The sequence below is a fragment of the Plectropomus leopardus genome, chromosome 2 (genome assembly GCF_026936395.1).
Source record: "Plectropomus leopardus strain MGB_pleo_1.0 chromosome 2, ASM2693639v1, whole genome shotgun sequence".
NCBI lineage: Eukaryota > Metazoa > Chordata > Actinopteri > Perciformes > Serranidae > Plectropomus > Plectropomus leopardus.
This window is the reverse complement of record NC_142177.1, coordinates 6,342,017-6,369,860: the sequence shown is the minus strand read 5'-3', so window position 1 is coordinate 6,369,860 and position 27,844 is coordinate 6,342,017. Positions and strand designations below refer to the sequence as shown.

The 27,844-nt window shown below is 40.5% G+C and overlaps 1 protein-coding gene across 13 annotated transcripts in view; it reads left to right on the top strand.

Annotated features, from left to right (window-relative positions):
• Positions 1-27,844, top strand: part of foxp1b (forkhead box P1b) — a 206,456-nt gene that overhangs the window by 97,757 nt on the left and 80,855 nt on the right. For all 13 annotated transcript variants that reach the window (XR_015777714.1, XM_088083576.1, XM_088083551.1 and 10 more), the window contains one exon: positions 1,087-1,256. Coding sequence is in view for 12 of the 13 variants with exons in the window: in XM_088083576.1 (XP_087939702.1) it covers positions 1,098-1,256 (159 nt within the window). In the remaining variant the exon portion in view is untranslated. The remainder of the gene's footprint in view (positions 1-1,086; positions 1,257-27,844) is intronic.

Below are 27,844 nucleotides of genomic sequence, written 5' to 3'. Positions count from 1 at the left end.
TAGTGCCCACTTCCTGTTCATAAAATCTCACTATTACGGCCAAATATGGCATTCATATATGTTTCTGAAAACATTTTAGGAGAGAAAAAGGCATCTGATCTGATTTCGGTTCGACAGAGAGAGGGGCGGGTCTGTCTTTTGATGAGCTGAATACTCTTTGTGTCCATGTTGAAGTACAGCCTGTATTTTGAGCAACAGCCCAAGAACCAGTGAAACACCGCCAAATGACGTGTTTTACATCGTTTGGTGGTGTTGTGGAGGGATATTAAGGCAGTGGTTGGACTGAGGAAAGTTTACTACAGTTCATCTACACATACTACAATTGTTTTTATTCAAAGCTGGTTGAAAATTGGTGAAGTATCCCTTTAAGGTATGAAAGATGAGTTTTTTTCTAACAACTCAAAGCGGTTTATTTATATTCAGACCTGTATTTTGGTGTTAATTGAGCACCCCTGAAGGATTTGACTGTTTTCGCTCGGCCTCAGATTGGATGTTTCTCATGGAGATCCTTTGGCAGGCCTCACACAGTCGCCCTGTTTCCCATTAAAAAGCTATTCTGCAGTGGTTCTTCTGGGAGCCATGCAAGTAAATATATCCATTTCCATAGAAAGTGTTTTGTTTTGGAGGCTCAGTGTTTTCTTGGGCTCCTCTGCTCTCCCTCAACTCAGGTTGGGTTCCTCTCGGATGGACCCCAACCCCTCCACCGCACCCCTGCATATGCCCTATAACACAAACAAAAACCCGGTCCCGCTCCTTCTCCTTTAGCCCAGTATGGACTTGTCATCTGCAAAGGATCTGCACCGGAAAAGACAAAACAAAGGAGCAGTTCATTATACTGCGGAGAAAGCGGTCTGTGGGAGCGCGTGCATGTGTGTTTGCCTCATTGCATATGCTACAAGCAAACAAACAAGACACAGGGAAGCACAAACCAACAGGGAAACCTGCAATAAAAGTGAAATTGTGTGGGAAGGATATGACAGATGTTTATAGTTTGGCCCAGAGTTGAAATGCGACCTCATTGCTGTGTGTTTTAACAGCTGTTCCTCTCCGTCTCTGTCCCTGTTTTCTTTCTGTGTCTTCTCTCAGGTTTTTAAGTCATGATGCAAGAATCTGGGACGGAGGCGACGAGCAACGGACCAGCCAACCAGAATGGAGGAGCCAACGTGGAGGGCGGGTCAAGGGATGGACGACCCAAGAGCGCCACGCCGTCCGTGGAGGTGACTGCAGCTGACCTGCTGCATCTCCAGCAGCACCAGGTAGGCCAGCCCTCCCTTTCGCACCTGTCTTCACTTCATTAAGGCATGTCAACAGCAGGCCCGATGCCCCTCTTAAAGTGCCACTTAATATTTAATTCCCCCTCAAAGTACATCTAGTACATAAACACATTATTATTATTATTTATGTATATTGAGGCCCTTTTTGAATATTTAAAGAAGGGGAAGTGCTCTCTCTGTGTGATTGTGTTTGGTTGTGAACGTGTTTATCGTAGCATGCAGCATCTGCATTTTGGTGAAATATTTATGGCGATGTTCCGACATATTTTAAGTGTGTAGGTGCCGCAGGATTGTGTAGACAGTGAAGAAACTGTGACGTCCAATAGGGTGACAGCATCTTCCCCTGGCTCATTGTAAACACACCTCACACTCACAACTAATGCCACACTCTGCCCCGTTGACCAATGAGATGCAGAGACGCACGCCAGCGTTATCGTCCATGAGGCCCAAAACATTTTCGCCATCTCAGACTTGAGGCAAACAGACAAGCTCTTTCTGTTGGTGTCAGCGTTATGCGTGGCACACGACAGCGTCTTTAAGGGAACAACATTGAAAAGATCAGTGTGTCTTCTGCTATCTCGGTCTATTCGACAGGACGACTCGGGTTGTTGTCAGGAGCTGTTTGGTGATGATGCACAGGCTCTGTGCCGCTGTCTGTTGTCACAGCACATCCATCAGCATTTGCACTGGGAGGGCAAGGATGCTGCGGCATGGAGCACAGGAGACATGGCGCTGTAACATATAGAGCTGAGCAATAACTCACTATTATCATTTATCACCTTTCAGCAGAATCATCTGACATCAGGACGAGATATTATTGTGACACTGTGATACACAGTTTTCTTGTCAGAATCGATGATAGCCGGCAAATTCATTCATATCTCATTTTGACAACAGAAAGTATGAAACATTTTTCATAAATAGCTTTGCATTTTGACGTCTCACTTGATGTACTGTGCAGGTCAGTGTAGTGATAATCAGTTGTACATACGCTTTATCATAGTAAGAAACAAATATTGATTTCAAGTCTATTGCTTGGCCCTGCTTATATACAGCTTGAATAGCGAGTAAAATTACCTCATAAGTGATTATTTTACAATGCAATTAGTCATATTTTTTTTATTATTTGCTTATGCTTTAGTTGACTGTAGGGTAATGAGATTAATATCTCATTACCCTGGGCAATATGACCTTCAAATAATATCAAGATATTTTCAGGCTATATTTTAAGATACACAATATATGAATTTCAAAAATGTAAAATCTTTTTCAAACCAAGATTCTCAGATTTCCGAGGTTTAAATGCTGGTGAAAGGTGTCTGAATGCAGTACAAGAAAACCAATCTTGATCCAGGTGTTAAGGGGTTAAATAAAGCACTGTTATCAAAAAGGTAGATGAAGTAGCAGAAAGTCAAACTGTTTCAGCGTGCCGTGAAACTTGAGGATTTATTCACTGTGAAGGGGAAACAAACTAACAGCTCTCCAGTTCATATACGTATCAATAATATTTGCAAGTTGCAGTAGTGCTCCATAGTAGCAAAATGCGACAAAACGGTCCCAATGGATGCCTCCTCTGCTCACACTATTGCCCAGGAAAGAGAGGTCTGGATGGAAGGGTGTGTTTCCTTTTTTTTTGGTCAGTGAGGAGAGATCCACAGGAAAGAGCAAGACAACCAAAGCAAGTCTAATGCCTAAAAAAAAAAAAAAAAAAAAAACCCGACAATTTAAACTATACAATTCATAAGCACCACATGTACAACAAGACAATTGATAAATTGCTGATCCGTAACATATATGAATAATTAGTAGAGAGGCAAACACACAATACAGACCAGAAGTTTTAGATGCCGTCATCTTAGGAGGACATGGTGTAAGCCTTGGATCAGGATGCTTCTGTTTATCAGATGGTTCAGGGTGGGAAAGTATTGGAATAAACACCAGAGAGGAAGCTGATCAGTAAGTAGAAAGAATGTCGTCCTGCTCCTCAGTCTCAGTGTTTCAGTTCTTCAGGCCTTACCAGATCTCTGCTCTTCATCCCCACCCCCCACACCAGTCTCCAGACCCCAGCCACCAGACCCCACCTCCCACCCATCTCTTTTTCCAGCTCAAAACGAGCATGTCGTCAGTGAGAAAATCACAGCCATACTGAATTCATTACTGCAGTAGTCACACAAAACCATGGATAAAATTTCAATAACTGCAGGCCACAGTTGAGTAAACAGTTGCACTGAAACTTAATTCCTGTTGACTTTTCCTTCATTCTTTGCCAGGGGCACATTCTGATTCGCTCTGCAAAGACAACAGGGTTACAACTTTGATGAATTGACACAGGGGGGAGAGAGGAGAGGGGGAGAGAGAGGAAAAGTGTCATGGATGTGCACTTGACACCAAGAAGGGATGGAAATAAAGCCGGCCCCCGCTAGAATAGAGCCAGTCGTCCCTGTTTTCTAGTCATCCAGAAAGAACTATTACTCTCCAGGATCTGCTCTGGCATTTAAAGGAGGGAAAAACGAGCTCTGCTTCCCAACTCAATGTATTACAGGCGCATTTTCTGCCCTCTGCTTTCTGCTGCGGTAAATAGCGAGCGCTTTTTGCTTCATGCCTTTTGAACAAATCCAGTGGTTAATTTCTGTGGCCTGCGGTTGGGGTTGAAACAGAGGGAGGCGTATTAATTGTTGTGTGTGATAAATGGCGCATGGATGGGGACGGAGGACGAGATGTCTCACTCTCGGCTCCTGACACTGGGCTTTGATAGGCTACTTACCAGGGTAGTGTTACTGGGAAGGCAGGCAGGCAGGCTTTTTCTTTTTATTCTCCCATTAGACTAACCCAGGATTTTCACTCATGCACCATGAACCATGTTAATTGTCCCCAGGGCATTACGATCTTCGCTCAATTACTTGATAACTTTTTACTTTTGTGGCATTTCACAGTCTTTCTTTTAAGTTTTATTTGCGGCTCGTGCTAATATGCCTCTGAAGGTTTTTTTTTCTTTCTTTTTCTTTTCATTCTTTGTTCTTCACAACATCCAAGATGCTATTACGCCTTTAGGTGATGCAAAAATCAATCTCTGACTCAAAGTGCAAATGTCTGAGAGTCCCCCGAGCGAGCGGGAAACAACAAACCTGGCAGTGGCATATCATTTATTCTTATTAGGGAACATAACTATGAAAGACAGTCCTCATTAATAAAGATGGGGGATGAAATAATTGTAATCTGTTTGATCATCTTGATTCTGACAGGGGAATTCATCTTGTGGACTAGTCAGATTTGGGGGAAGTGGACCATAAGCTTGATTTAAGCATCTCTATTAGTAAGTCAAATACTGTTTGTAAAGAAGTGAGGATGAAAAAGAGGCACTGCCTCTCTTCTTCTTTTTTTTTTTTTTGTCCCTTGAAGAAGCTGCGGAAATGTCACAGATTTCACTTTTTAAGGAACTCAAAGTGATAATGGTTGTGTTGTAACGGTTAGACGTTTGGGTGTGCCTATAAATGTTTGTACACTGTAAAATCTGACAAGTTCATCTTATGTTAAATCATCTCAGAAACTGATGTCCTTGATAAAAGAAAGCAGGCATCATTATTGATCTTAATGTATGTTTTTATATCTTTCTGTTAAGTTTAGTGGGAATTTAGCTGTATTTACTTAATTTTGTGAAGTTATTGCAGCTTAAAAATGAAGTGGAAGTACCTTGTTTACTCTGTGTCAATACCTTCAGAAAACCAAGTTAGTCTGACTGAAATTGATCATGACAAAAAGGATTTTGCAAATAATGAAGTTATGAGATCTGCTAGTTCTGTTTTGTCACCATGTTTATGAAAATACAAATATAACTGACTAGTTTGCAACCGACAGAATAAAGACATATTGCACAGTAAACTTGGTTTAAAGATGTTTCTAAAACATAAAAGATTGATTTAATTAATCTTCTCTTTTTTAATTTGCAACAACTTCCCAAAATCAAGTAAATAGAATTTAATTTTGAATAAACTTAACAATAAATTATAAAACAACAACAAAAATTAATACTAATAGTTATATTCACTGACATTTTTTCAAGGCAGTCGGTTTCCTGGATGTTTTAAAGTAAAATCCGCTTGTCAGACTTTAAAGTGTATATAATACATGAGAATATTCTGAGTATACATGAGTATAGCATGTACCCTGAAGCTGAGTGTGTTTATTTTCTCTGTGGTTTTGTTTGTGTTGCAGAAGTTGTGGTTTTAACGTTATCCTCATGAGGAAGTGAAGCTACTGTAGGCGAGCGAAAACAACACAAACAATAGAATGAAAGAGGAGTGTTTGTGCAATAACCTGTTTTGTGATTTAAATGATTTTTGCAACAGGAAGTTGTGTAGCAGCCGAATAAACACACCACGGTGACAATAATGGCGTTAGGGACTTTGTATCAGCTTTGTAGCTGCCATCTTCAGGACATCCAACTCCCTACACGTATTTCCTGTGATATGTGGTCAATTTCAGCATTTATAACATCCCCACATGTTTAACCATGCAATAGATTCCCTCACTTGAAATTTAGTTCCACTGATACAACCATGGAGCATTAAATATTAATATCCTGTCTTTTAGAAGAGCCCCTTTTAATCAAGTTAGAGAGATTTCTAAACTATCAGTGTGTCTCTTCCTCTCAGTGATACTGTACAAATCCCCAACAATATCTCAAAAGGAAAAAAAAACAGGGATGAATAATTGCTTCTCTTTTATTGCACACACATCCATCCAGTCTGCTTTGTCAAACAAGTGCCTTTAAAGCCTTGTTACATATCACTAAGATAAGGCCAGCCAATTATGTTTTTTTCCCCTCTTCCTCTCCTCTCTGCCTGCTTGGTGAAGGTGTCCGGCGTGTTGCGTGTGCAGAGAGGAGAGAGTGACACGCAGAACAGTGGCCACAGAAAGAGCTGAGCGGGCACAGGTTTCCTGTTTGCATAATGCAGGGCTTACATGGTCCCTTGCGGAGGCTCGAGAAGGTGGAAATGCACGTCTTGGCCACCGTCACCACGGCTCAGCTTCAAGGGGAGAGGCACTAGATCGGTGTAACTCAACTTACGGCCAAATCTTGCCCCCTATAGGGTGCTAGGTGGCCCCTCAAAAATTTTCTAATTCACAATAAATGGATTGATTTACACTTCGAATTCTTTTTGTACTTTTCATATACATAAGGTGCCAGAGTGCATAAAACAGCATGAAAATAGAACTTGTTTATCAAGAAAAGTGCCACAGGAGGATCGCCCTCACCCCCTGACAGAGGTCCTAACTAAGCCATAATTTCCTGAAATCCTGGAAACGTCCTAAAATTCTAGAATTTATCCAACATCCTAAAATCTAAAATCTGAGAAATGCCCTGAAATCCTAGAAATGTTCTAGAATCCCAGAAATGTCTTACGATCCTAGAAACATCCTAAAACCTGAGAAATGTCCCAAATTGAAGAAACGTCCAAAAATCCGAAAAACATCCCGAAGTCTTATAGATGGCCTAAAATTTGACAAATGCCCTAAAATCTTAGAAATGTCCAAAATACTAGAAATGTCCTAAAATCCTGGAAACATCCTTAAGTCCTAGAAAATTTCTAAAATCCTAGTAACGTGCTTAAATCCCAGAAACCTCTTACAATCCTAGAAATGTCCTAAACTCTATAAAGCATGTATGGGGCTGCTGCGACTGGCCTCTGGCCCCCTGTCATTGTGCAAAAGTGGCCCCTAAGCAAAGCAGGTCAAGTATTCCTGCACTAGATGATAAGCCTCGCTATCACAGGTACTTAGAATATAAATACTTCGATGCTCGGCTGGAATACAGGCCCAAAGGCCAGGAAAAACCAGTGCAGGTCCTGCTGGTTTCTGTCCAGTTCCACATTATGGGCTAATGGTCAGACTGAGGGAGTTAACAGCACCAGGTCAGAGAGGAGACCAGAGAGCGTTTGCTGCCTCAGATCTCTGCTAATCGTGTGTACTCTGCCGCAGAGCTGAGGGCAGGAGGGAGAGAGCTCTATGCCTGGATTGAAATATGGTGTTTCACAAGAAGAACGCAGCCTTATCACTGCACTTTCGAATTGAATTCCTGCCAGTATCTCTGTATTTGCTCTACTGTAGAATTATCTGTGCAGAGCGCTGCTGAGTATTTGACATGTGTAATAAAGGCTTCTTTGCTCTGGGTGCTTTCTGACCAATAGCTGCGGCGCATTATGCTGCTGAATGCATGCTTCCTTCCTGAGCCACGCCATCTAACTCGTGCATCCACAGAGCGGATCACACTAGAAGCATGCGAGTCCCTGCGGTCCCGCCGTGCATCGTCCTCCATCTCTCGGAGCTCTCAGGTATCCTCATGTATACTGTTCATATTGTCACAGGAGGCCAAGCACAGGCTCCAACTTATTGGAAAATCTGGAAGAGAGGATAACATCAGTGTTATGACACTGCATATTGCCCTAAATTGCTTTATTGGTAAAATGATAGTGCTCGTCCAATTTGAATAATTTTATGGAATCCCTCACTGAACAGTTTAATTATGTTATCACACAACTGGCAACATCTGTCTTTATACCACAGCACATGACAGTTTTATTACAGGCTGAATTTCTTTGCTGGTTCTGGCAATTGATGTGTGATCTGATTAATAATCACACAGATGGAGGTGAAAATTGAACAGTGATGTGCCGCTATGTTGAAAAAAGGAGGAAATAATTATTAAAGGGGAAAAAAACACAGCTTGTGTCGCTGAAAATATCACCACTGCTGTTACACAGGCTTAAGCTTCACTTGAATCATATTGCTTTTTTAAACACTGCATTTTTTTTAATCAGAAAAAAAATCTGTTTAGTCTAGGCACAACTTTTTAAATCCTTTTGTCACCCCGGTTTTGTTAGTGAGGTTTTTGGGAGGTAAACCACCCAGCACCTCTCCTTTGTCTTATGGATGCCTTCCAAGACAGCCGGCCCGTGAACTCATCCATTTTGTTGAGTCTACCTCCAGCCGCCGCTCTCCGACTGAGAGGAGATGAAGCACAGGTTGCATGTGTGCTAAAGCCATAGTTTAAAATAGTTGACTGTTGCTCGGGTTGACATCCTGTTTACACACCCTGCTTATGTGGGCAGCAGGAGGGGGATCACAGGAGTTGTTTGACATTGTAGTAATCAGAATGGACGCGCACACACACACACACACACACACACACACACACACACACACACACACACACACACACACACACACACACACACACACACACACACACACTTACTCATCTTAGTTTCCATCTCATCCCAGTACAGAAGAAAAGAAACAGAAAGTGTTATTATGACACTTTAATAGTAATATGTTACTACCTGGAATTAAGGGGTTCTTCAGTCTTTCCTGTATTGCTGCCAACAAAGGGGATGCTCATAAATCCAATCTGATGCTCTATACTAAAATGACAGAGCTGTTTTTCAAGAAATTGAGAATTTGAGAATGTTTTATCTGAATTATCAGCTCACCAAGCATAGTGAATTGGTGAACTCTGCTGCTCTATCTCCTCTGACAGAGTGCCCAGAATAAACTGCTGCTTCTAGAGTGTGGTGCTCTGAATAACCAGTTGTGGTGCTCTGAATCTGAATAACTGAGTGTTGTGCTTTGAATAAGCGATTGTAGTGCTCTGAATAACCAAGTGGGATGATCTGAATAAGCGATTGTGGTGATCTGAATTAGTGACCGTGGTGATCTGAAAAACCAAACAGTATATTCCAACAGCACTCCGCATTCGTGAACAGTCCAGTTTGTACCACAGTGTGCTCCTGTGCTTGGAGTGACTATTCACAAACACACCCAGAGATTCAGGTGTGCTATACTAATAGCGGCTAATGTAGCCTTGAGCCAGCAGAAATAAGGACACAGGTCCGGTAAACTCGCTTCTCTCAAATGCTGTGTTTCATTTACCTTAGAAGTTGGAGCTGGGAATGACAGGTTAGTCGTTGTTAGCCATTGTATCAAGATCAGTTTTAACTAAGCAACATGTCCAAAGATAGGACTTGGAAAGACTGATTTAATGAGACACAAATAAGACAGAAGTGCTAACAGCTTTCACCACTGTTGATGCACAGAGCAGCAATCTTGGGTTTTGAAGTTGGAGTTGGTGATGTTCCACGGACAGAAATCAGACCTCAGAGTACCGGGACATTTTTCCAATATCCAAATTTAAATGGAACACACTATAACTCCACATTTCAATTTCAAATTTTCCCACCAATTCATCAGATTTTGCTCAGATCCTCTGAAGACACAGAGGGCTTTCTAGACCTTTTTGCACAAGTGCAGTAAACAGACTTTCATATTTAAAATGGCTGAAGCTCCCCTTTGATTAATACGGTTTACTCTAACATTGTTTATGGGAAATATGGACTTTGTTTGATTTGCTCTCCTCCTTCTTAAGAATTGGTGAAATCATTCCAGCAGCTGGGCTAACTTAAAAATCACATCCACTCCACAGATTTACCTCATTTGAATGATGGGTTAGTCAAAGACCATGACTATGCAAACAATTAAGCCTGAACAAAAGTTTTAAAATAGATAACAGCACAAAAAAGTAACACATGTAAAGATCCACCTGATTTTTAAAACATTAAATAAGCAAATAAACTAATTTCTTCTGTTTGGTTCAGGAATTAAGACTATTGCTACATCATGGCAAATGAATCTGAAAAAGCCAAAAATGTGTTGTTAGTATTATATTGGTTGTACATGAAGATCTTCAACAACAAAATACCGAAACAATAAGGCAACTTCACAGCCTGGTTGCTTTACAGAGTTCAGCTGGTTAAACCTCCGTTCTGTCCCCTCATCATTTATACTGGACTTCAGTGCAGCCAGACCAGTGATTCCCTTCATTTCAGTGCCAAAGTTTTCTGTCCTTGTTGTCAGACAACTGAACAAATATTTAATCATGATCTACAAATGTGACCTATTAACCAAGGCAAACAGTGCTTCATGTGCTGCTGAACCGAAGTCACTCAAATCTCTGCAAAGTCTTTGATCCACATCCAATACAGGTAGAAGACCTGTATCATGTGATCAGCTATATTGTCTTTCAAAATGAGCAAAGGACACAAAGTTGTTTTTTTTCCCTTTTTTATCTGACTGTGTTTAAGCCACAGAGAATATTTTGTTTTCTCTATACAGCATGAACTAAAAAAAAAGCAGTTTAGATTCACACACTCTGAAAACGTTTGCGAAAAGCTCTGATTCTGTGTAAAAACGTGTGTGCTCAGTGTGGAAAAAAGAGTATGTACGAAATGTGCAGCGCCAAAAAGTTATCCATGTTGTCAGTAGTTGACATGTGACCTGTTTGCCACTTGCTAACTTGTCTGGCATGTTACATAGTAGGTCCACCAGAAGAAGGTACGATAACAACTAACTGAAAGAGGGCATACGCTGCTGTTGCAGCCTACTGTGGAGAAGTCGGACATAGTTCGTCAATAACTCGATCCTACCCCGCTGCCTGTATACTGGCACAAGGACAATAGTCCAATGAAATTGCCTAATTGAGCTATAACCGTAGCTCCACTTAACTGCGCATTTAAACTTACCGAGTGAGGAAAAAACGCTCACAATCTACAGTCCACTCACTGCAACATAAACCCAAATACTCTAGCTAAACAAACAAACCTCTTAATTCACCCGCATCACCAAGCAGACTCCTAAAATATCCAAAATACATTGGATATGTCTTAGTGCTGGTACAGAAACATAATCAGCTGGAATGGGATGAATCTGATGTAGAAAAAGACAGACAGATTGTTGCAGAGCATGTTGATGCACCAACAGGTTCCTAAACTGATTCCTTAATATTGATCTGCTTTCGTGTGTGTGAAAACATACTCAGAGAAAAAACAGATTCTTCCTCCTCCGTCTTTATGGCTTGATTTAGCGTGTCCCGGTGGAGAAGGTGTGGATGAGGAAACCTCTCGAGGACGTGTGCACGTACAAACGCCTCCCATGTAAATGATGCAAGTGTATGCTGGTATCATTAGGACGAGTGAAGTGGCTCTCATTGTGTGGCGCCCGGATGGTCTTTGATGGCCACGGTCTACGTGTTTGTGCTGAAGTGGGCAACTCTAAACTTTGAGCAGGTGTCTGAAGCAGCTGGCTGGAGGCAGACGGGGAAACACGTCTGCCTCAGTTCAGTATTAAATGGCTTAGAGAGAGAGAGAGGCCTCGCCTAGCCAGAGGACTAATGCATCCTCAATGTTTTATTTAAAGTAGTGCCAACAACTGCCTCTGAATGCGCCACATCAAGACACACACACACACACACACACACACACACACACACACAAATCCTGCCTCACACACACACACAGGCACACAGAGTAATTTTGCGCTGTTTAGCTGAACAACTTGTGTATTTAGTGTTGTAAATAAGTAACCGTTTTAACAGGGCCTCAGGAGACTGTGGTTGGGAAAGTACACGCTCAGACATGACTGGCTTTAATAGCCATTGTCAAAACACTACAAAAGGCTTTCTTCACGCGATCGGAATGTTTACACTTAGCTGAATAATAATGCCGTTTTAAGGAGAAGCTATTCTTTAAGGATAGCCAATCTGACCTAATTTATTAGGGATAGACTTAAGGATGCACATTTCCTCTTGGGAAAACATTCAAGCGCATGGCCTATTCATTTTTAATGAGAGCACTACTTTAAAAACTTCATAGAATTAATATGTATCAGTGAAGTCTTTCCTGTGCAGAAAACTTCAGGGTAATTAATATTCATAGGCTGTGCTTGTTAACACCCCCAATGCTGGTGCAATGTAGATCCAATTAACATAGAATGGACCCCAAGGATTTGGGCAGATAAGGGTTAAATGAGCTATTGAAATTGAAACCGAGACCGTCTCGTCTTAAAACACTTATTTGTTTCAATAAACCCTAATCCGTGTTGCAGATTAAGGCATCTTTTGGGTGCACGTGTGAACGGTTACAAAAGTAGAGTTGCCTGAGAGACTTCATGGAGATTCTGCATGTTGATGTGTGTGCGCACATGTTTAGGTGAATGTGTGTGCATGTGCATGTGCATGCAAGCATGTGCACTTGCTTGTATACATGTATGCATAGAGGGCATCACCTATACAGCCAGGCTAATGTGAAAATCCTGTAGTGAGCTCGGCTTTTATATCTTATTCATAATCTCTTGACACAATGTGGGTAATAGACATCAGAGTTCATTCTTGGCGTCAGCCAGCAAGCCCCAGTCAGGCTGGGTGGCAGAGGGGGAGGTGCTGGGGTTCTTAGGGGAGCTAGGTGATGATAGCAAAATGCCTGTTTCCCACCTGCTGTTGTTCGTTAGCACACACACTGCAGATATTGCTCTCCAGAGCAGCCAGAGACAACTAAGCGCCCCCCGACTCAGCTCCAATAAGACTGACAGTTAAAGAATAGATTTAAGCCAAGTAGCAACCTCAGAGGTGGAAGTCCCAGTTCCTCAAGTGGCCACTAGAGGCTTGCTCAAAATGTGAGTCAATCCCCATAGACCTCCATGTTAAAATGCCCAACTCTACAGCAAAAATTAACGTGTTTACAGCCTTGTACAAAAAGCCCCTATGGTCTCTGTAGCTAATTTACTCATTCAAGACAACTGCACAGGGGTGAGTTTTTCTATAACTTACCCATTTAAATGCTGTTTAGGCTTAAAGCTATACATAATTAAGGGCTTAGCTGCTTTGAGTGACAGGTGGGTGCTGTCTGTTGACAGGTTGCTACCATAGCAATAATGTTGGTTAGGTAATGTTACCATGTTGGAACCCCAGATTCATTGAGTATACTCTGTATCAGCCATAGATGTAGTCTATTTCAAGTTCATAATACTTAATTGGAAGATTTTGGTCACCTATATATATATATATTTTTCAATGTTCAGTTTTACTAAAGGACCCTCTAAAGAGTTGGATGTTCAGTTTTTCTATTAATTACATCTTGTTTCAATTTTGTTTTTGTTCTTTTTTTGTGTTTATTTTTTTTTTGCTAGCAAAAATTAGCATCAGCATTAGCTGCTTTCAAATAAACATGGTTATAAATGCACTCTGCTAACCAAGCTAGCAGCTATTTTTAGGTTCATCTCCACCCTCTCGTTCAAATATGATCATTTATGGCTTCAGAAATTCAACACGATGACTGCCAAAAAAGCCTATGATTTAAAACAGCAAGCTGATGAAATTGGGTTAAGGTGGCTACCCTTAAATTCATTGTCACTGAAGTTCGTTCAGCAAACTAAAACAAAATTGGGAAAAATTATTATTTTCGTGGAGTAAAATAGACTTGACTAAACTGACTAAATAAACTTTGACATTTGTAATGTGAATGAATATAAAAACTGTCAAATGGAACAAGTTTCCACCTTGTTGGACAATAAAGAAGAACAACACAGGATTTATCATTATTAACTGAATATATCAGTACAATCCAATCACAAAAAATGATGATGTATACAATGTACAGCATACAGCACAATATTTATTTGTAGTCTCAGACTTATTATTTGATCAATAAATGAATGATTTGATAAGTTAAACATGTACAAGTGCTCATGCAGCTCATCATGGATAATGTTTTTCCTCTTTGGTTACATATAATTTGATCAGTCTGTAAAGGACGAATATAAAGTATGTTTGTATGCCACAGTAATAGAACCCCATGCATGCCAACACCACCATTCCAAGGCTTATATTATTTAGATATTTAGTTATTTTTTAGTCAGATAGTCTGGTTGTACCTTTGTGCTGTATTGAGCTTGAAAGAGGCCCAGACATAATGTACACACATGCACCGCAGGCCTGGATAAGCTTTTTTGTTTGTTTTGTTTCCTTTTGCCCTTTTGAACTGCATTGGAAAGCCTCGCCCATCATAAACTATGGGATGTAGCTCTACAGTGAAGTAATTGGTCAATATTTGACACATGGACAATGTCGCTATAGGACTTATATACTAACATTATTATTCATTATAGAATTTAATCTTACGAAACTGTGTGATATCAGTTATCATCGTAGCACTAATATACAGTGTATATCCCTCTTTCTCTGTGATACAGAAAAACACTGACAGCTCTGTTTTTGGCCGGCAAGGTGGAATATGATAAATGAGCGATGCTGGTGATCAAATGAGCCTTCATTGAAGTAAATATGCATGGACAGCCACACCATGTATAGGTCTCTTAGAGTAAATTTGATTGTTTGACATGTATTCACCCATCAAAGTATGTATCAGTGATTAATAACAACCCCCCTGCGCTTTCAGCAGTGACATGGCCTCTATTTGAGAGAAAAATGGCACAGGTCGGTATTCACTGGTGAATAGCTGTATACCATTTAGAGAATGATATGCCGTGATGGGATGTCTCGTCATAAATAATAGTGATGGCACCTCCGCATCCTGTGAATGGCATGTGCCATAAATACTTAGCCAGGCCGGAGACAATGGTTCTTATAAATCCTCGTGCAACCTTTTTCTCTCTACAAAAAGAGATATATATTATTTAAATGGACAGTAAAAACAAATGTTTTTTCCTCCTCAGTTGACGGCAGAGAGACCTCCAGAGCAGGACAATGTGTGCCGCTCCCTCGCTGTGGTCTCTGATGCACTGTTGTTATTTGCTTGTTTACAATCTTTGACATGATGTAATGGGATGGCTGTGAAAGTACTAGCCAGTAAATGGCACAGAAAATAAGACGGTCCTTTATGTCTCTCCCCCGCCTTTTTTTTCTTGTTTTTTCCCTGCAAACGGGGAATATGTTCTGCATTTGACTGAAGGAACATGAGCCTTGAATATAAGTAACTGTTTTTTGCATTAGGTACTCCCTGGAGGTAGGGGGGGGGGGATATCATGTCCCTGCGTGAAATGTGAATGTGAAATCTAGCAGAAAGAAATATTTATGACCATTTTTTGCTTGATTAGAGCTGGATGACATGCCTTAGGAGACAGTGAGTGGACAGAAGGCAGCGGTGCTGCTTGTGGGCACATGTTAAAGAAAGAGTTGTTTTGGGAGGAGGGCACTCTGTCTGGGGGCTCTGTGTGCATGTCTTTGTGTGTGGGAAGGGGTGGGCTGGGGGGTCGGGTTTGAAGCATGGTAGAGGAAATTGAGTAAGTCCTACAGGAGTGTACTGAGAGGCAGACAGAGAGCACATAAGATCCATCACTGGTCTTGTTCTCAGACACAAAAAAACACAAGTAATCTCTCTCAGATGCTATGTTTAATATATATAAAAGGCTATTATAACTGTGATACTGATAATAATTTATCAAGCAGTTTAGGTGAAGTGGGAATCAGCTCAACTGTTTAATGGCAGTGAGTTTGACTTTTATGATACTGATACTGTCCAAAGTAAAAAAACAAACAAACAAACAAACAAAAAAAAAAACAAAACAGGCTGCCTTGTGTAGAATATTGACATACAATATACATTATACTAATCAGTAATCAGTAATCAGTCAGTAGTCTGTGCATGCTGCACACTGAAGTATTGATTCTGCCCACCACCTATAACAAGTATATTTATTCAAGGCTCTAATACTAGCACAGATGAAACTTTAAATTAGTTTACTTTTATCTAATGATACAGAGCTTTGTCAATCATTAACAATTCAACAAATTTATGTACATTTGTCCACATTAGCTTACATTATACTTATACTATGTTTGGTCAGTCATTGCTGTCAGTATTTTTTATTTAATTTGCAAAATTCCAACTCAATTAGCATTCTTCTGTTGAAACAAATCACTTGACATTTATGAGGATGAGTTTTATGTGTATATATATATATAAGGGTTACAGCTGCAATTGACTTTTGTTTGATCAGTAAGTGATAATTTTCAACTAAGAACAACCACCACATGGTCAGCAGGCTGCACTGGCTGAAATGACAGGAGGGCCTTATTGTCTCTTGCTTTTGAAGGGTCACTGGCAGGGGTTGGGGACCTGCGGCTCCTTCAGTCAGCCTACTCTCACTGAAAAAAATTGACCATACAGGTTGACTGTACAAGCAGGTTATTACGACTCAAGCTTCCGTTTATTTTAATGTTACACCGTCTAGTGGCTGTAGTATTTATTACAGGAGCAAACAAAGACATGACAAAGCTTAAGCGACAAAGCCCACGGTATGTTGTACAACTATCTAAGTAGTCCCTATAGAGTTGGCAGGAGGGGGAGTGGTCTATGGGTCAAACAAGCACAGGACTTTTACAAAGGAGCCTGGTGTTTGTGTCCTGAAGTCAACATTGATTCCTCTTGTGTAGCCTAGTATGCTAGTATGTGTAGCATGCAATGCTAGTGACATATGTGATATGTTGTATGTAACAAATGTCATGTGACGTGTGACGTTATTTTAGTGACAAAATTACATATTTCAACCAGGTACACTTAAAAAAGAGAACTGTTAACCAACTTCAAATAATTACTTCAATGTGTACCACATAAATTAAGTTTTGAAGTTTTTTAAATCAAATTAGCAAAACTAATTAACTCAACTGCTTAAAAAAAATTGAAAGAACTGATTTCATTTATGTGTTACCGAATGAGGTAATTATTTGAAGTTGGTTCACAGTTCTCATTTTTTAGGTGTAGTTTTTGAGTGGAACTGAAAAGTTTAATGCTATTAAGTACATGTTTAAACTGTGACCATTAGAATGGTGATACATGTAGTTTTGGGTCATATGAGTTGTTATGGAAAGTCAGTGGAAACTGTACTATTCTGTTTAGGTATGATAGAGCTTTTAGCCACTTTCCAGTGGCTTACTGCGGCTTTGCCAAAAAATTATATAGAAAATTAATAATGGTTACTTTTTTACCATTTTAATTTTAATTTATCATTTTGTAAGGTTTAAAGTGATTCTTAATTCTCCAGTTACAAATTTGTGTAGCCTTATACACAGATAAAAAAAAAACAAACCTTTTTGTTTATATGTTTATATCATCAGCTAAAATGTGCGCCATATGTCTATGTCACGGTGCCCTTTACCTCTAAATTTTTGCCAAACTTCAGTGGGGGTAGCTGGTCTTGAATCTTGAGATTCCTAATCCCCCAAAAAACTGTCTTAGAAAGTTTCACAGTGCATCGACAGATTTTTTTTGCTTTTTGCTAAATAATAGTAAAAAGCCCATTGCAGAGTAGCCACCTTGTGGTTCATTGAGACCTTTTAGTAATGCTAAATTAATTTAGTCTAACTGTTATCTTTATTATAAGGCTTTAATATGTGTTGCAGCTTTATACAGATTTTTTTGGGAGGGTGGGGTGGGGGGGGGATGAAGGTTGCAGACCCTTGGTCATTGGGAAAACAGTCTCTCACTGTTTGATGCAACTATGGCAGTGTTCTTATAAATCAGAATGAATAAAACAAAGTAGCATTTTTTTCTATTTGTTGCGTAAATATTTTGATCCATATTTGTACATACTCAAGCGAACGCTCACCTGTTAAAACACCTTTAGTGAAAGCAGAGGACATGAAATTCACACAGCAGTATTTAAGCAGAACTGACATTTTAGTTATCATCACTCCGCATAATACCTTATTATATACGTGCCTTTCAAAAGCTAAAATTGCCACTTAGAAACTTGACGGCGTGTGGAGCTGATCCCTCTGTCAACTATAACTTAATGCTGTTTTGTCTGCACATTAGCATATTTTATACATTAGATCAGCATAGATTGCATACAGTAATGGCGGGGGCCAAAACAAGGATTATTGAAAACCTACAGGGGCCCACGCATGGATAATTGAGTTGTATGGATGGAAAACTTCACCTGGTCTAAGCAATTTTGTATTTGCAACAGTGAATATGCTTGCTATTATGGCACTATATGCATTTCAGGGAGCGCGTTAGTGTGCGAATGTGTCGTCTGACAGTATGCGCTCAGGGCCAGCTGAGAGATATTTCCCTACAGTCTGCACCTATTGACACAACGTCCTGTCAGATGAATCCCCGCTGTTCTGCTTGGTATAAAACTTTGGATAATTAAACGCTGTTCCTGTGTCAGACTGGAGGAGAAGCATCTCCGTAATCATCACCGCTTGCAACAAGCTTATCAGTGTTGTGGTGCGTCAGGACAAGTGCCAACATATAAATAATCAGTTAATTACCGTATTGATGCAATTGTGTTTGTTGCAGACGCAACCTCGTCTCTGGCAGCGGCATGATTGTGTTTAGATGGAGTCTGTGACAGGGGAGAAGCTCTTAGAGCCATTTCCAATGGATCAGAGAAGTACAAAATTGAGAGTATGATTAATTTTTCAATTTCTCTCTGCGGATATCTAATAATTGTGCCCATAGATAGCCAAGGGCTCTTATTAAACATTAACATGCAAAAGAAAAGTTAGAATCAGAAAGATGGTATTTTGGATTGAATAATGTAAAATATCTTTAGGGCAACAGGGAAAGAAGCAAACTAGTCCAGGTTTATTCTTCAAATGTTTTCCACCACCGCAATGCCTACTCCTAATTACCACGCTCTTATCTGCACACTCAACACTATATTTATTTTTCACTCATTGCTAAATGCAAATTTCTCTTAACCTTTTAATAACATATACATGTCAGTAATTTTTAAAAAGAGATCATTAGAAATGTCAGTCGGACTCTGGCGGGATTGTGTTTTTAATTGGTATGTAACTCCACTGGACAGACAAGTTTTTATTTTTTAATTCGGGTTTTTGATAATTAATGTGAGACCGTCTCCAGAATATAAATGCTCAGCTCTTTGATCTGGTAAAGGGAGCGTTGCGAGGCACATGGTTCTTATTAAAATATATCAGTGTCTTATCTACTCGCTTTCCAGTAGAGAGACACTTTGCCTTTAAGAAGTCCGAGCCTTAGAGGAGGTTCCACCTTTTCTCTCTCTCCTTTCTGTCGTTCTCTGCTTTCCCCCCGCGCTGTCTTCATCACTTTGCTCACTTCCACATAATATCATCTTCATCTCAGATAGCTGTGGCACAGGGGAACTGCATTTGTTGATCAGATTTGGCTTGGCTGACGCCTCCTCCCCAGAAGTACGGGATGTGCGCGTAATGCTTGCCTGAGCCCCAGCCTGAGCCGGCTGATTGAGTGGTCCTGCCTGTCACAGGACAAGATAACCACATCAGTAAATACTCCTCAGCCCCTCACCACCACACCAGCGCTACCTGGGGCAGCAATGCTCTCCACAAACACTGATGCATCTTGTGATTTTCAGCTGTTTTTGTGTCATAACAAACCTAATTTTTGACACATATTTAGTCCATTTCTATCAAAGAAGGATGCAAATCAGAGCACATCCCATATTTAATACATAGCCATATTGTTCCAGCTCTCAGCCTCTCCAAAGGGAATTCTGACTCAAGTTACAGTTAGCTTTTCTTCTCAATTTGATGAGGTCTCGAGTCGGTATCATGCCACCAGACTCCAGTTTCACACTGCGATCTTTTGATATCCCCCTCTCCCTCTCTCTCTCTCTCTTTTCAAAACATCACCGGCATGGAAGACGGATTGAATTAGCGATTTGTGGTGTATTTATCTCGATCTGAGAGTAATTTTGCTCTCTCTGTCTTAGCACTCAAGCTCAATGAAAACAATAAAACGGTGTCCTTATCTTCGGGAGTGAAATCAAGATAGGCTGCAGGAGGCTGTGAGTTATTTGTGGTTGATTTGGGGAGGGGTGGGGGGCAAGGAGGGACAGGAAATGGACACCCCTCTCGCATTACCTCTCTTGCCATACAGAGGGAGGAAGGAGAGAGAGGCAGAGGGAAGGTTTTTAATCGGCAGAAAGCTGTGTTTCTAATGTAAAAGTGTCAAAGATGTGCCTTAGCCCTGCAATGAGCGAAGTCTGGTCAAGTCTCTGTGTTAAATTGAAAACGGGGCCTGCTGGGATTTGGAGGTGAGGGGACGGGGACTTGGTGGAAGCAACATCTTGGTCAATTATCACAGTCGTCGCCTGTGCTCTGTTCTACTCTTGAGGCCTCTTCGCATGCGCCTGGTTTCATGCACAAGCAAGAACACAAGGAAATGCAACAAATAAAGATCAGTGGATTCTCATTATGAGAAAAAAAAAATCTAAATTAAAGGGACAGTTTACCCAAAAATGAAAGTTGGGTCATTATCTACTCACCCTCATGCTGATGGAAAGCCAGGTGAAGATTTATAGAGCACAAAACACTGCTGGAGGTTCAAGGGGAAAAGGTGTTGCACTCATCTCCCAAACAACTGAAGCAAATAGTGACCAGTATTCAAATGTTAAAAACATAATAAAACCACAAAATGCCTCCATACTGCTCATCCAAAGTAATCGAAGTCTCCTGAAACCTTGACATGCCAATTTGTTTTGAAAAATGTCACTGGTGCCATGTTTTTGTGCCTTGTTGTAGCCTGTAGCTCCTAGTGTAGGAGCTGCATTTACATTTGCACGCTTGCACAAGACCAACAACATCTTGTGGAAGCCTCCTCCTCACACAGAGAGAGACTTGTGGAGTTCTCAGCAAGCAACAAGTCCCTTTGTTGGATTTAAAACTACTCTGTCTGTGGGAGAGGCTTCTGGGTAGCATGTAAACACTGCAGATACTGAGCATACATGAATGCAGCTCCCACATTAGGAGCTACAAGCTACAGGTTACGACAAGGCTAAAAAAATGGCGCCAGTGACTTATTCAAAACAACTTGGCATGTGTGGGCTTCAGGACACTTGGATTGCTTTGGACAAGCAATATAAAGACATTTTGTGGTTTTATTATGTATTTTTTTATCTATTGATTCCTGGTCACCATTTGCTCTAATTGTTAAGGAGATGAGTGTAATGTCTTTTCCCCTTGAAACTCTGGCAGTGTTTTGTGGGTGATGAGGGCTAGTGACTGACTGACTGACTGACTGACTGAATTTTCATTTTTGGCTGAACTATCCCTTTAAATGATGATCCTCCATAAATAAAGTGTTTGCTCAAAGACACATCTCCTTTGGATCACGTCAGCAGGTGAAGCTTGCTTTATAACTCATGAATGAAAAAGGGCTACGTGTGCCTGCTCCCAATGCCCTGCCTGTAGGAGCATCCAGCTCACGTCACAGCGGCATGTCCCGACGTGTCCCTGCAGCCCCTCTGGCTTCATAGAAAAGAATCACTTCCTGGCAGGTGCGATGTGGGGAGCCACAGATCCTGCCTTTTTGCTGACACGCCACCAAGTGAAAAAAAAAATATTGTAAACTAAAGGGGAGGAAAAAATGAAAGTTACCCACCACTCTATTAATATGTGTACGCGAGCAGTCTATTTTAACCACCTGAGTGGGAGCCAGGAAGCCAGCACTCGCCCCATATTTCAACCAGATGTTTAGGAGGGAAAGAAAAGGCTCACAAGAGTCCTGCAATCAAAATAATTATCTTTACGGGTGGATGTTTACAAAGTGTTAATGTGATATTCTGCAGCCGGACTCACTGAGTCTGCTTTTATGTGTGAAACATGTGAAACGCTCGTGTCTGTTAAAAGACCAACAGCTTTACTTTATACAGGAGCAGTATAGTATAGAAATGTCTTGAAAGACTTGTCCAAGGAAGGTAAGAACATCTATAGGAGTGATGTCAGAAATACTCATCGATTATAAATATCTAAAACTGCTGAAACATTCATTTTTAGCAGTATTGATACACTAGTACCAGTTATTATAAAAGGGATAATTCCGAGTTTTTGATATAGGGTTGTATGAGGTACTTATCCATAGTCAGTGTATTACATGCAGTAGTCACTCGGCAGACCCCCAGATTGGAAAAGCAGGCTGGAGTTCTGTGTAGGGGGGTCAGCAGCAAAACATACTGTATTTTAGCCACCTTTAAAAGAAATGCCAACAAAAAAATCTATGCAAGTTTAAGTTTATATTTCGAATATTTTCACTGTTTTACATTTTGGAAACCTATATGATATGATATGTCAGGATTCCCACTGTCATGGAAAAGCTGGGGAAGTCATGGAATTTCACAATCACATTTTCCAGGCCTGGGAAAGTCATGGAATTTTGTTTTGTGTTATGACATTTTTACAAGAAATCTTCAGTGAATAGCTTTTTATGTCACTTTACATAATGGCAAATATATTTGTTGTAGCTGTCGATGTAATGTAACTCTAATATGTGTGACGTTTTGTTTACAATCGTGTATCTTTCTTCATTTTCTCCACGCGTCCTGTCTCCCCCTTTATGTATGCCAGTAAGATGAGATTATGTTTGAATAGAGTTTGAATCAAATATGATTGAAAAACACTTGTCAAGGGTAGCAAGATGAATTATTTTTATCGGTCCTTGAAAAGTTTTGATAGTTTTTGTATGAAAATATATGGGAACCCTGGATATTATATTGCTATCTTTAAAGTCCATAGAGGAAAATAGCGATTTAACATTGCTGAACAAAGTAGCTGCTGGTCTCCTGCTGTCTTGTTCTGTTAGTTTGCTTGTGTTATTGTGTGACTTTGTTGTGTAAAAGTATTTATTTGGATTCACCAAAGTCATAAAATAAAACTAACTGATCAAGGCAGCAATAGACCAGCAGCTTCTGTGCTCAGCGAGCTAAGATTATTGTTTTTGTTAATGGAGTCTGGTGCCTGAACAGCTGTCTGACGAAAAGGTAAAGTGGCGAAAATATTCTCTCTATAGAGTACAATTATATTGATTTTTGTTAAGGTGGTGCTCTTTTAGGTAGCTAAAATACATTTTGTTGCTGGCCCCCATCCACAGCAGTACATTGCTTAGCTTCTGTGTCAGACTCTTGCCTTTTTCTCCAAACTGCGTTCGTGGTGACTGACATCTGCTGTATGTAATACACTGACTATGGATAAGTACCTCATACAACCTCATTTCAATGAATCTGAACAGTCCCTTTAACCATTTGAAACCCAATCAAATTGACCTGGAAAAATAGCAAAAACACCCCAAACCAATCAAGTCAATCCAGGATTCAAAGGATTAATGTTTATATTTTATTCTAAATTCTACTGTACTCTGCGACTTATCAAGAAAAGAGAAGTTGCTGTAGTGCTATAGTCTTGTTATATTTATCTTTACCTCTATGCCCTCAATGTTAATTTACCCTGTGGTAAAACAAAAATCAATCATTTTCAAGGCTTTGAATCAAAGTAGGAAATTCCAGCATTGTGACAACACGTATGTAGTCAGCCATGATCGTTCTCCTCTCTTTCTACCCACCATGAGGCAGCAGACAGGAGTGGATGCGGCCTCTTTGATAGACAGTCAGAGGAGCACTGGCAGTGATTTGTAGCCACAGGGCAACAGTACTGCTGGAACTTGTCTTCCTGCCAAGAACTCAGATCAGATGGCGGCACAGTGCAGGCGCTTCAGCATATTTTCATCATAGCTGATATTCCACAAGATCACATTGTAATTTCTGTTTTGATTCTGTATTTATTTATTTACTTATCGCCCGATTTGGCGAGTCAAATAGAAATTTACAGTATGTAGGCTGACATCTAATAGAATTCCCTCGTTTTGCTTCGGGGGAGTTTGTTTTTGGAGCACATTAGCTGCGGCGCATTGTAGTCTGTCGGCGTTCTCTCTCAGGAATCGATGTTTAATTTGAATAATCACAAAAAAAAGTGTGTTCTTTTGGTTTGCGGGGACATCGGTGTCCCAGATGAATAAAGAAGTAAATGAGGGGAAGAAAAACAGGTAATTATGCTGAACCAGTAAATGAATGACCCACTGACCCTCAGTCCTAATTGATTCTGTAGAGGCAAATCGTTTTTATCACCCATTTTGATGTGTTTTTGTTAACTGTCTTTTTGCTGTTTTTTAGATGTAATTAATTGGTTGTGTGGAAGACGAATCAAACACTAGAAACAGGGTTACATCTGTGTCTTTTCCATTTACCAGCAGTGCAATTACAGCTGGCAGCTTGTGCTTTCTGGAATGATGTCATATCCTGGAAGAAGAGCAAAGACTTCACCTCCCACCCGAGTCATTACGCCCCACACTGTTATTTAGCTTTATTTACTGTCTCAAAACCATACATGCATAACATTAACATACTGTTGGCTGTTTGGTTAGGCTTGTATGTACACAAATTATGCAAATGTAAAAAGAAAAGTCTGTGGCAGCTGTGTTCAGAAATAGCTTTGTTCAGAGAGCGGCTGCCCCAGGTCAGACCGTCAACCTCACAAACCGCCGCAAATATGTGGCGGTCAGCGAGCGCATGCCAAGTTACAATGCAACGCTACATGTGCGAGCGCACAGTCTGGGTGATGACATGTGCTACTTTGCATGTAAATTCTTTAGCGATTCACCTCCGAGTGAACCCACTGAGAGCGATTCTGGTGCTGGCTTAAAGACAGAGGTGTGTTTTTATGACTAGGTGAGGCACGTCCTCTCCAAGGCCCTCAAGCACTGTGTCCCTCTACCCTCCCCTTTAATCACTGTATCAACCGCTCTCATAAACTCCATGAGGTGTGTATTAGTGCGCGTGTGTTTGCTTGTGTGTGTGTGCAGAGGCCATGCATATGTGAGCATGTGCCCTTCCTTGTTTCCCCATTTTTAAACTTAATCAGCAAAAATAAAAAGCCGTTGTACGCTAGCTCATATTAAAGAGGTGATTATTGGTAATAAATACTTTTTATACATACTTATTACAGAGGCAGTTTTCTTCTTGCGCTTAATGAGAGTAATTTGATTTGCTTGAGAGATTACAGTTTCCTAGAATTAATGCGGCAATCCCCATTCCAAGATAGAGTGAGATCTAAGATTCTTCACAGGTCGTGTGCTGCTAGATGCACCCCTCTCACATAGCAGCTAATGGAGTTGAACAGCAGTCTGTCATCCCCCCGCCCACCACCCTAGCAGCTCTATAGCCCACATGCCCTTGGTTCCTGCAGTGCTTGTTGTTTGGGCTACTTCTGCCACCTGCATTTTACTTTTACCTCTCATTCACACCAACCGCTACTAAGTACCTCTCTGTGAAAAACAAGGGGGGGTTGATTTATTGTATATATGCAATGTTCAGTCATCAATGAAAATTCAACATCTGGACAAATTATTCACCCAGTTGCACTAATTCAAATGGTTTTCAAGTTGCATCAGGGCCTGTTTTTTTTTTTTCTCCCTCGTCTTTTCCCTCAGTTTGTTTAATATTTCCATCACATGTTTATGTAAGCCCTTCAAGCTTAGTGCATAACTTAATTTGAGTTGTGATCATCTTCTCCTGCGACATTTATTGAAGCCTGCAGCCTGCAGGTCTCAGCGCCTAAAGCTGAAGGTGGCTCAGGCAGATTGAGGGCGGCCAATTCTGTCACCACGCCGCACTCCGCATGCTAATTAAGCTCGAGGTGGTTTGGAAAAAGTGCTTACACTCAAAGGATTTTTTTTTTCCATGACTTGTTCATAAACACACAGAATTTTTGAACTGTGAATGTGGTCGGCCAATCTAATCTCAAGTCCTAGATGACTACGAGTGCTCCCGATGGCCTCAGATTTTGTCTTTAGTGGGAGAGGGACTGTGCTTTAACAACTGGAAATCGGTTGTTGCCTTAAAGCTACAGGGCTCATCATCACTCCCTATATATTTATATATCCTCATCAAGAGCAAGTACTCTACCTTGTGCTGACATTTTTACTTCCGCAAATATTCTGTATCATAGCAATCATACGCAACCAAAGCGTCTCAGCTAAAAGAACATAGGAAAAGCACTCTTGTGCTCTCAACTGGGTGTTTTTAGAAGAGTATGTGGCATTTTCAGCTGGAAAAAAAACACTTTGGTGGACACGCGACCTTATATAAGTTACACCTACGACTGTCCAGCTAATGAAAATTTGGTCGGACAAGAACATATCCAATAACCAACTGAACAACCAGCTAAAGGGTGACAACCCTACCAAAAATAGAACCAAATATTCAGCACTTCCCTGCCCTCTGAGCTCTATTAGATTCATCTCCTGAAATGTTGTATAACCACTTTACGTAGTTTTGGTTTGCTAAACTAGCTGCCACTCTCAGCCACGTACAGGCCCTCACTGCAAAATGCAACCGCGCTGTGCCATTTCTTGGGTTGTTGTGATGAATCATTTGGTTTCATGTAATGTAAAGCAGTTGTCATCTCAGTCAGCCCAAACTAAACAAGCTCTGCATGTGGTTACACTTTGGGCGATACTCTGGGAGGATGCTCTACTTTATTTTCGGTTGATGTTTTTTGAGCTCATTAAGCTCTGACATACAGTTTATGGCTGTGGGATTGTTCAGTCACTCTCGCTGCTGTATGCAGTCGTTCAGCCATCACCAAGGGACTCCAGTCAGGTGTTTTTGTTGTGTGACGCCATTAGACTGTTGCTACTTGAGTCTTTGCGGTTGCATACATAACATACAAATCATCCTGGTGGTTATTAACAGTTATTTCATGATTTTTGTAATTTCACGTGTTACACTGTATATTATCACCATAATATGCAGATTATCAAACATAATACAAGATATTTTTTATGACTCTAAGGATGTCATGCAAACAGTGCAGTCGTAGCCTACGCTCCCAGACCTTTGTTACCTTCAGTGTTCCCACAGTATGTACAGAGCTTGGCAAAAAGGCACTTTCTTACTCTGCCCCTTCAACCAGGAACACGGTACAGCAGGATCTGAAGCTGCCCAGCTTGACCCCAGAGGGGATTTTAAACTCATTTTAAGGGCAATGGAACAAAACATGTTTAGAAACTTTCCCATTTTAGTATTTTAAATCTGCTTCCATTTGGCACTTTCACTTAGATGTTGTGTTTACTGTATTGATAAATCTGCCTGTCTGTAACTAATTGTTGTTATATTGTATACTGTCAAAAACAGGTCTCTCTTGAGAATGAGACCCCATGTCTCAATGAGATTACCTGTATAAATAAAGGTTAAATGAATTAAAAAATAAATAAATAAATAAATAAAATCATTGGAAGATCACCTCTGCACACCTAACATTAATACGTTGTCTATGTTATCAAATAGAGTGAGAGTCTTAATCTTTGTTGCCCCAAAAATGGAACTTGCAATGGATCTTTCTACTATGTCAATAAAGATGAAAAATTCTCAAATAAGAACTGTATAGCTAATTTCAACATTCATGACAACTGTATGAAGGTAAATGTTTATAGAACTCCAACATTGAAATGTTATTAAGGCTTAAAGTTATGTTATTTTGAATGACAGGCTGTTTACTAGGCATCACCATAGACTGTATAACCTTCACCCCTCCACTATTTCACCCTCTCGACCAAATATTGTCAACTTATGTCACTTCGGTATCTGAAAATCCAAGATGGCGACTCAAAAATGCCAAACTCGAGGCCTCAGCATGAGTCCACAAACCAAGGGTGGCTGCATCCGTTATTTTTACACAGTCTATGTTCTGCCGAAAAAGTGAGGCCCACCATGTGTCACATCATCTGCCTGCGAGACTGTAATACATTACAGTCCAGTGTGACGGGTGATGTGTCTGACCCTGCTGGAGATTACTCCTCTTTATGGCCGGAGCAATCACATTTTTTTCTCCCCCCTCCTTTTCTCTTCCCTTTCTTTATTCCTGGCGGCATAGGATCATATTACCC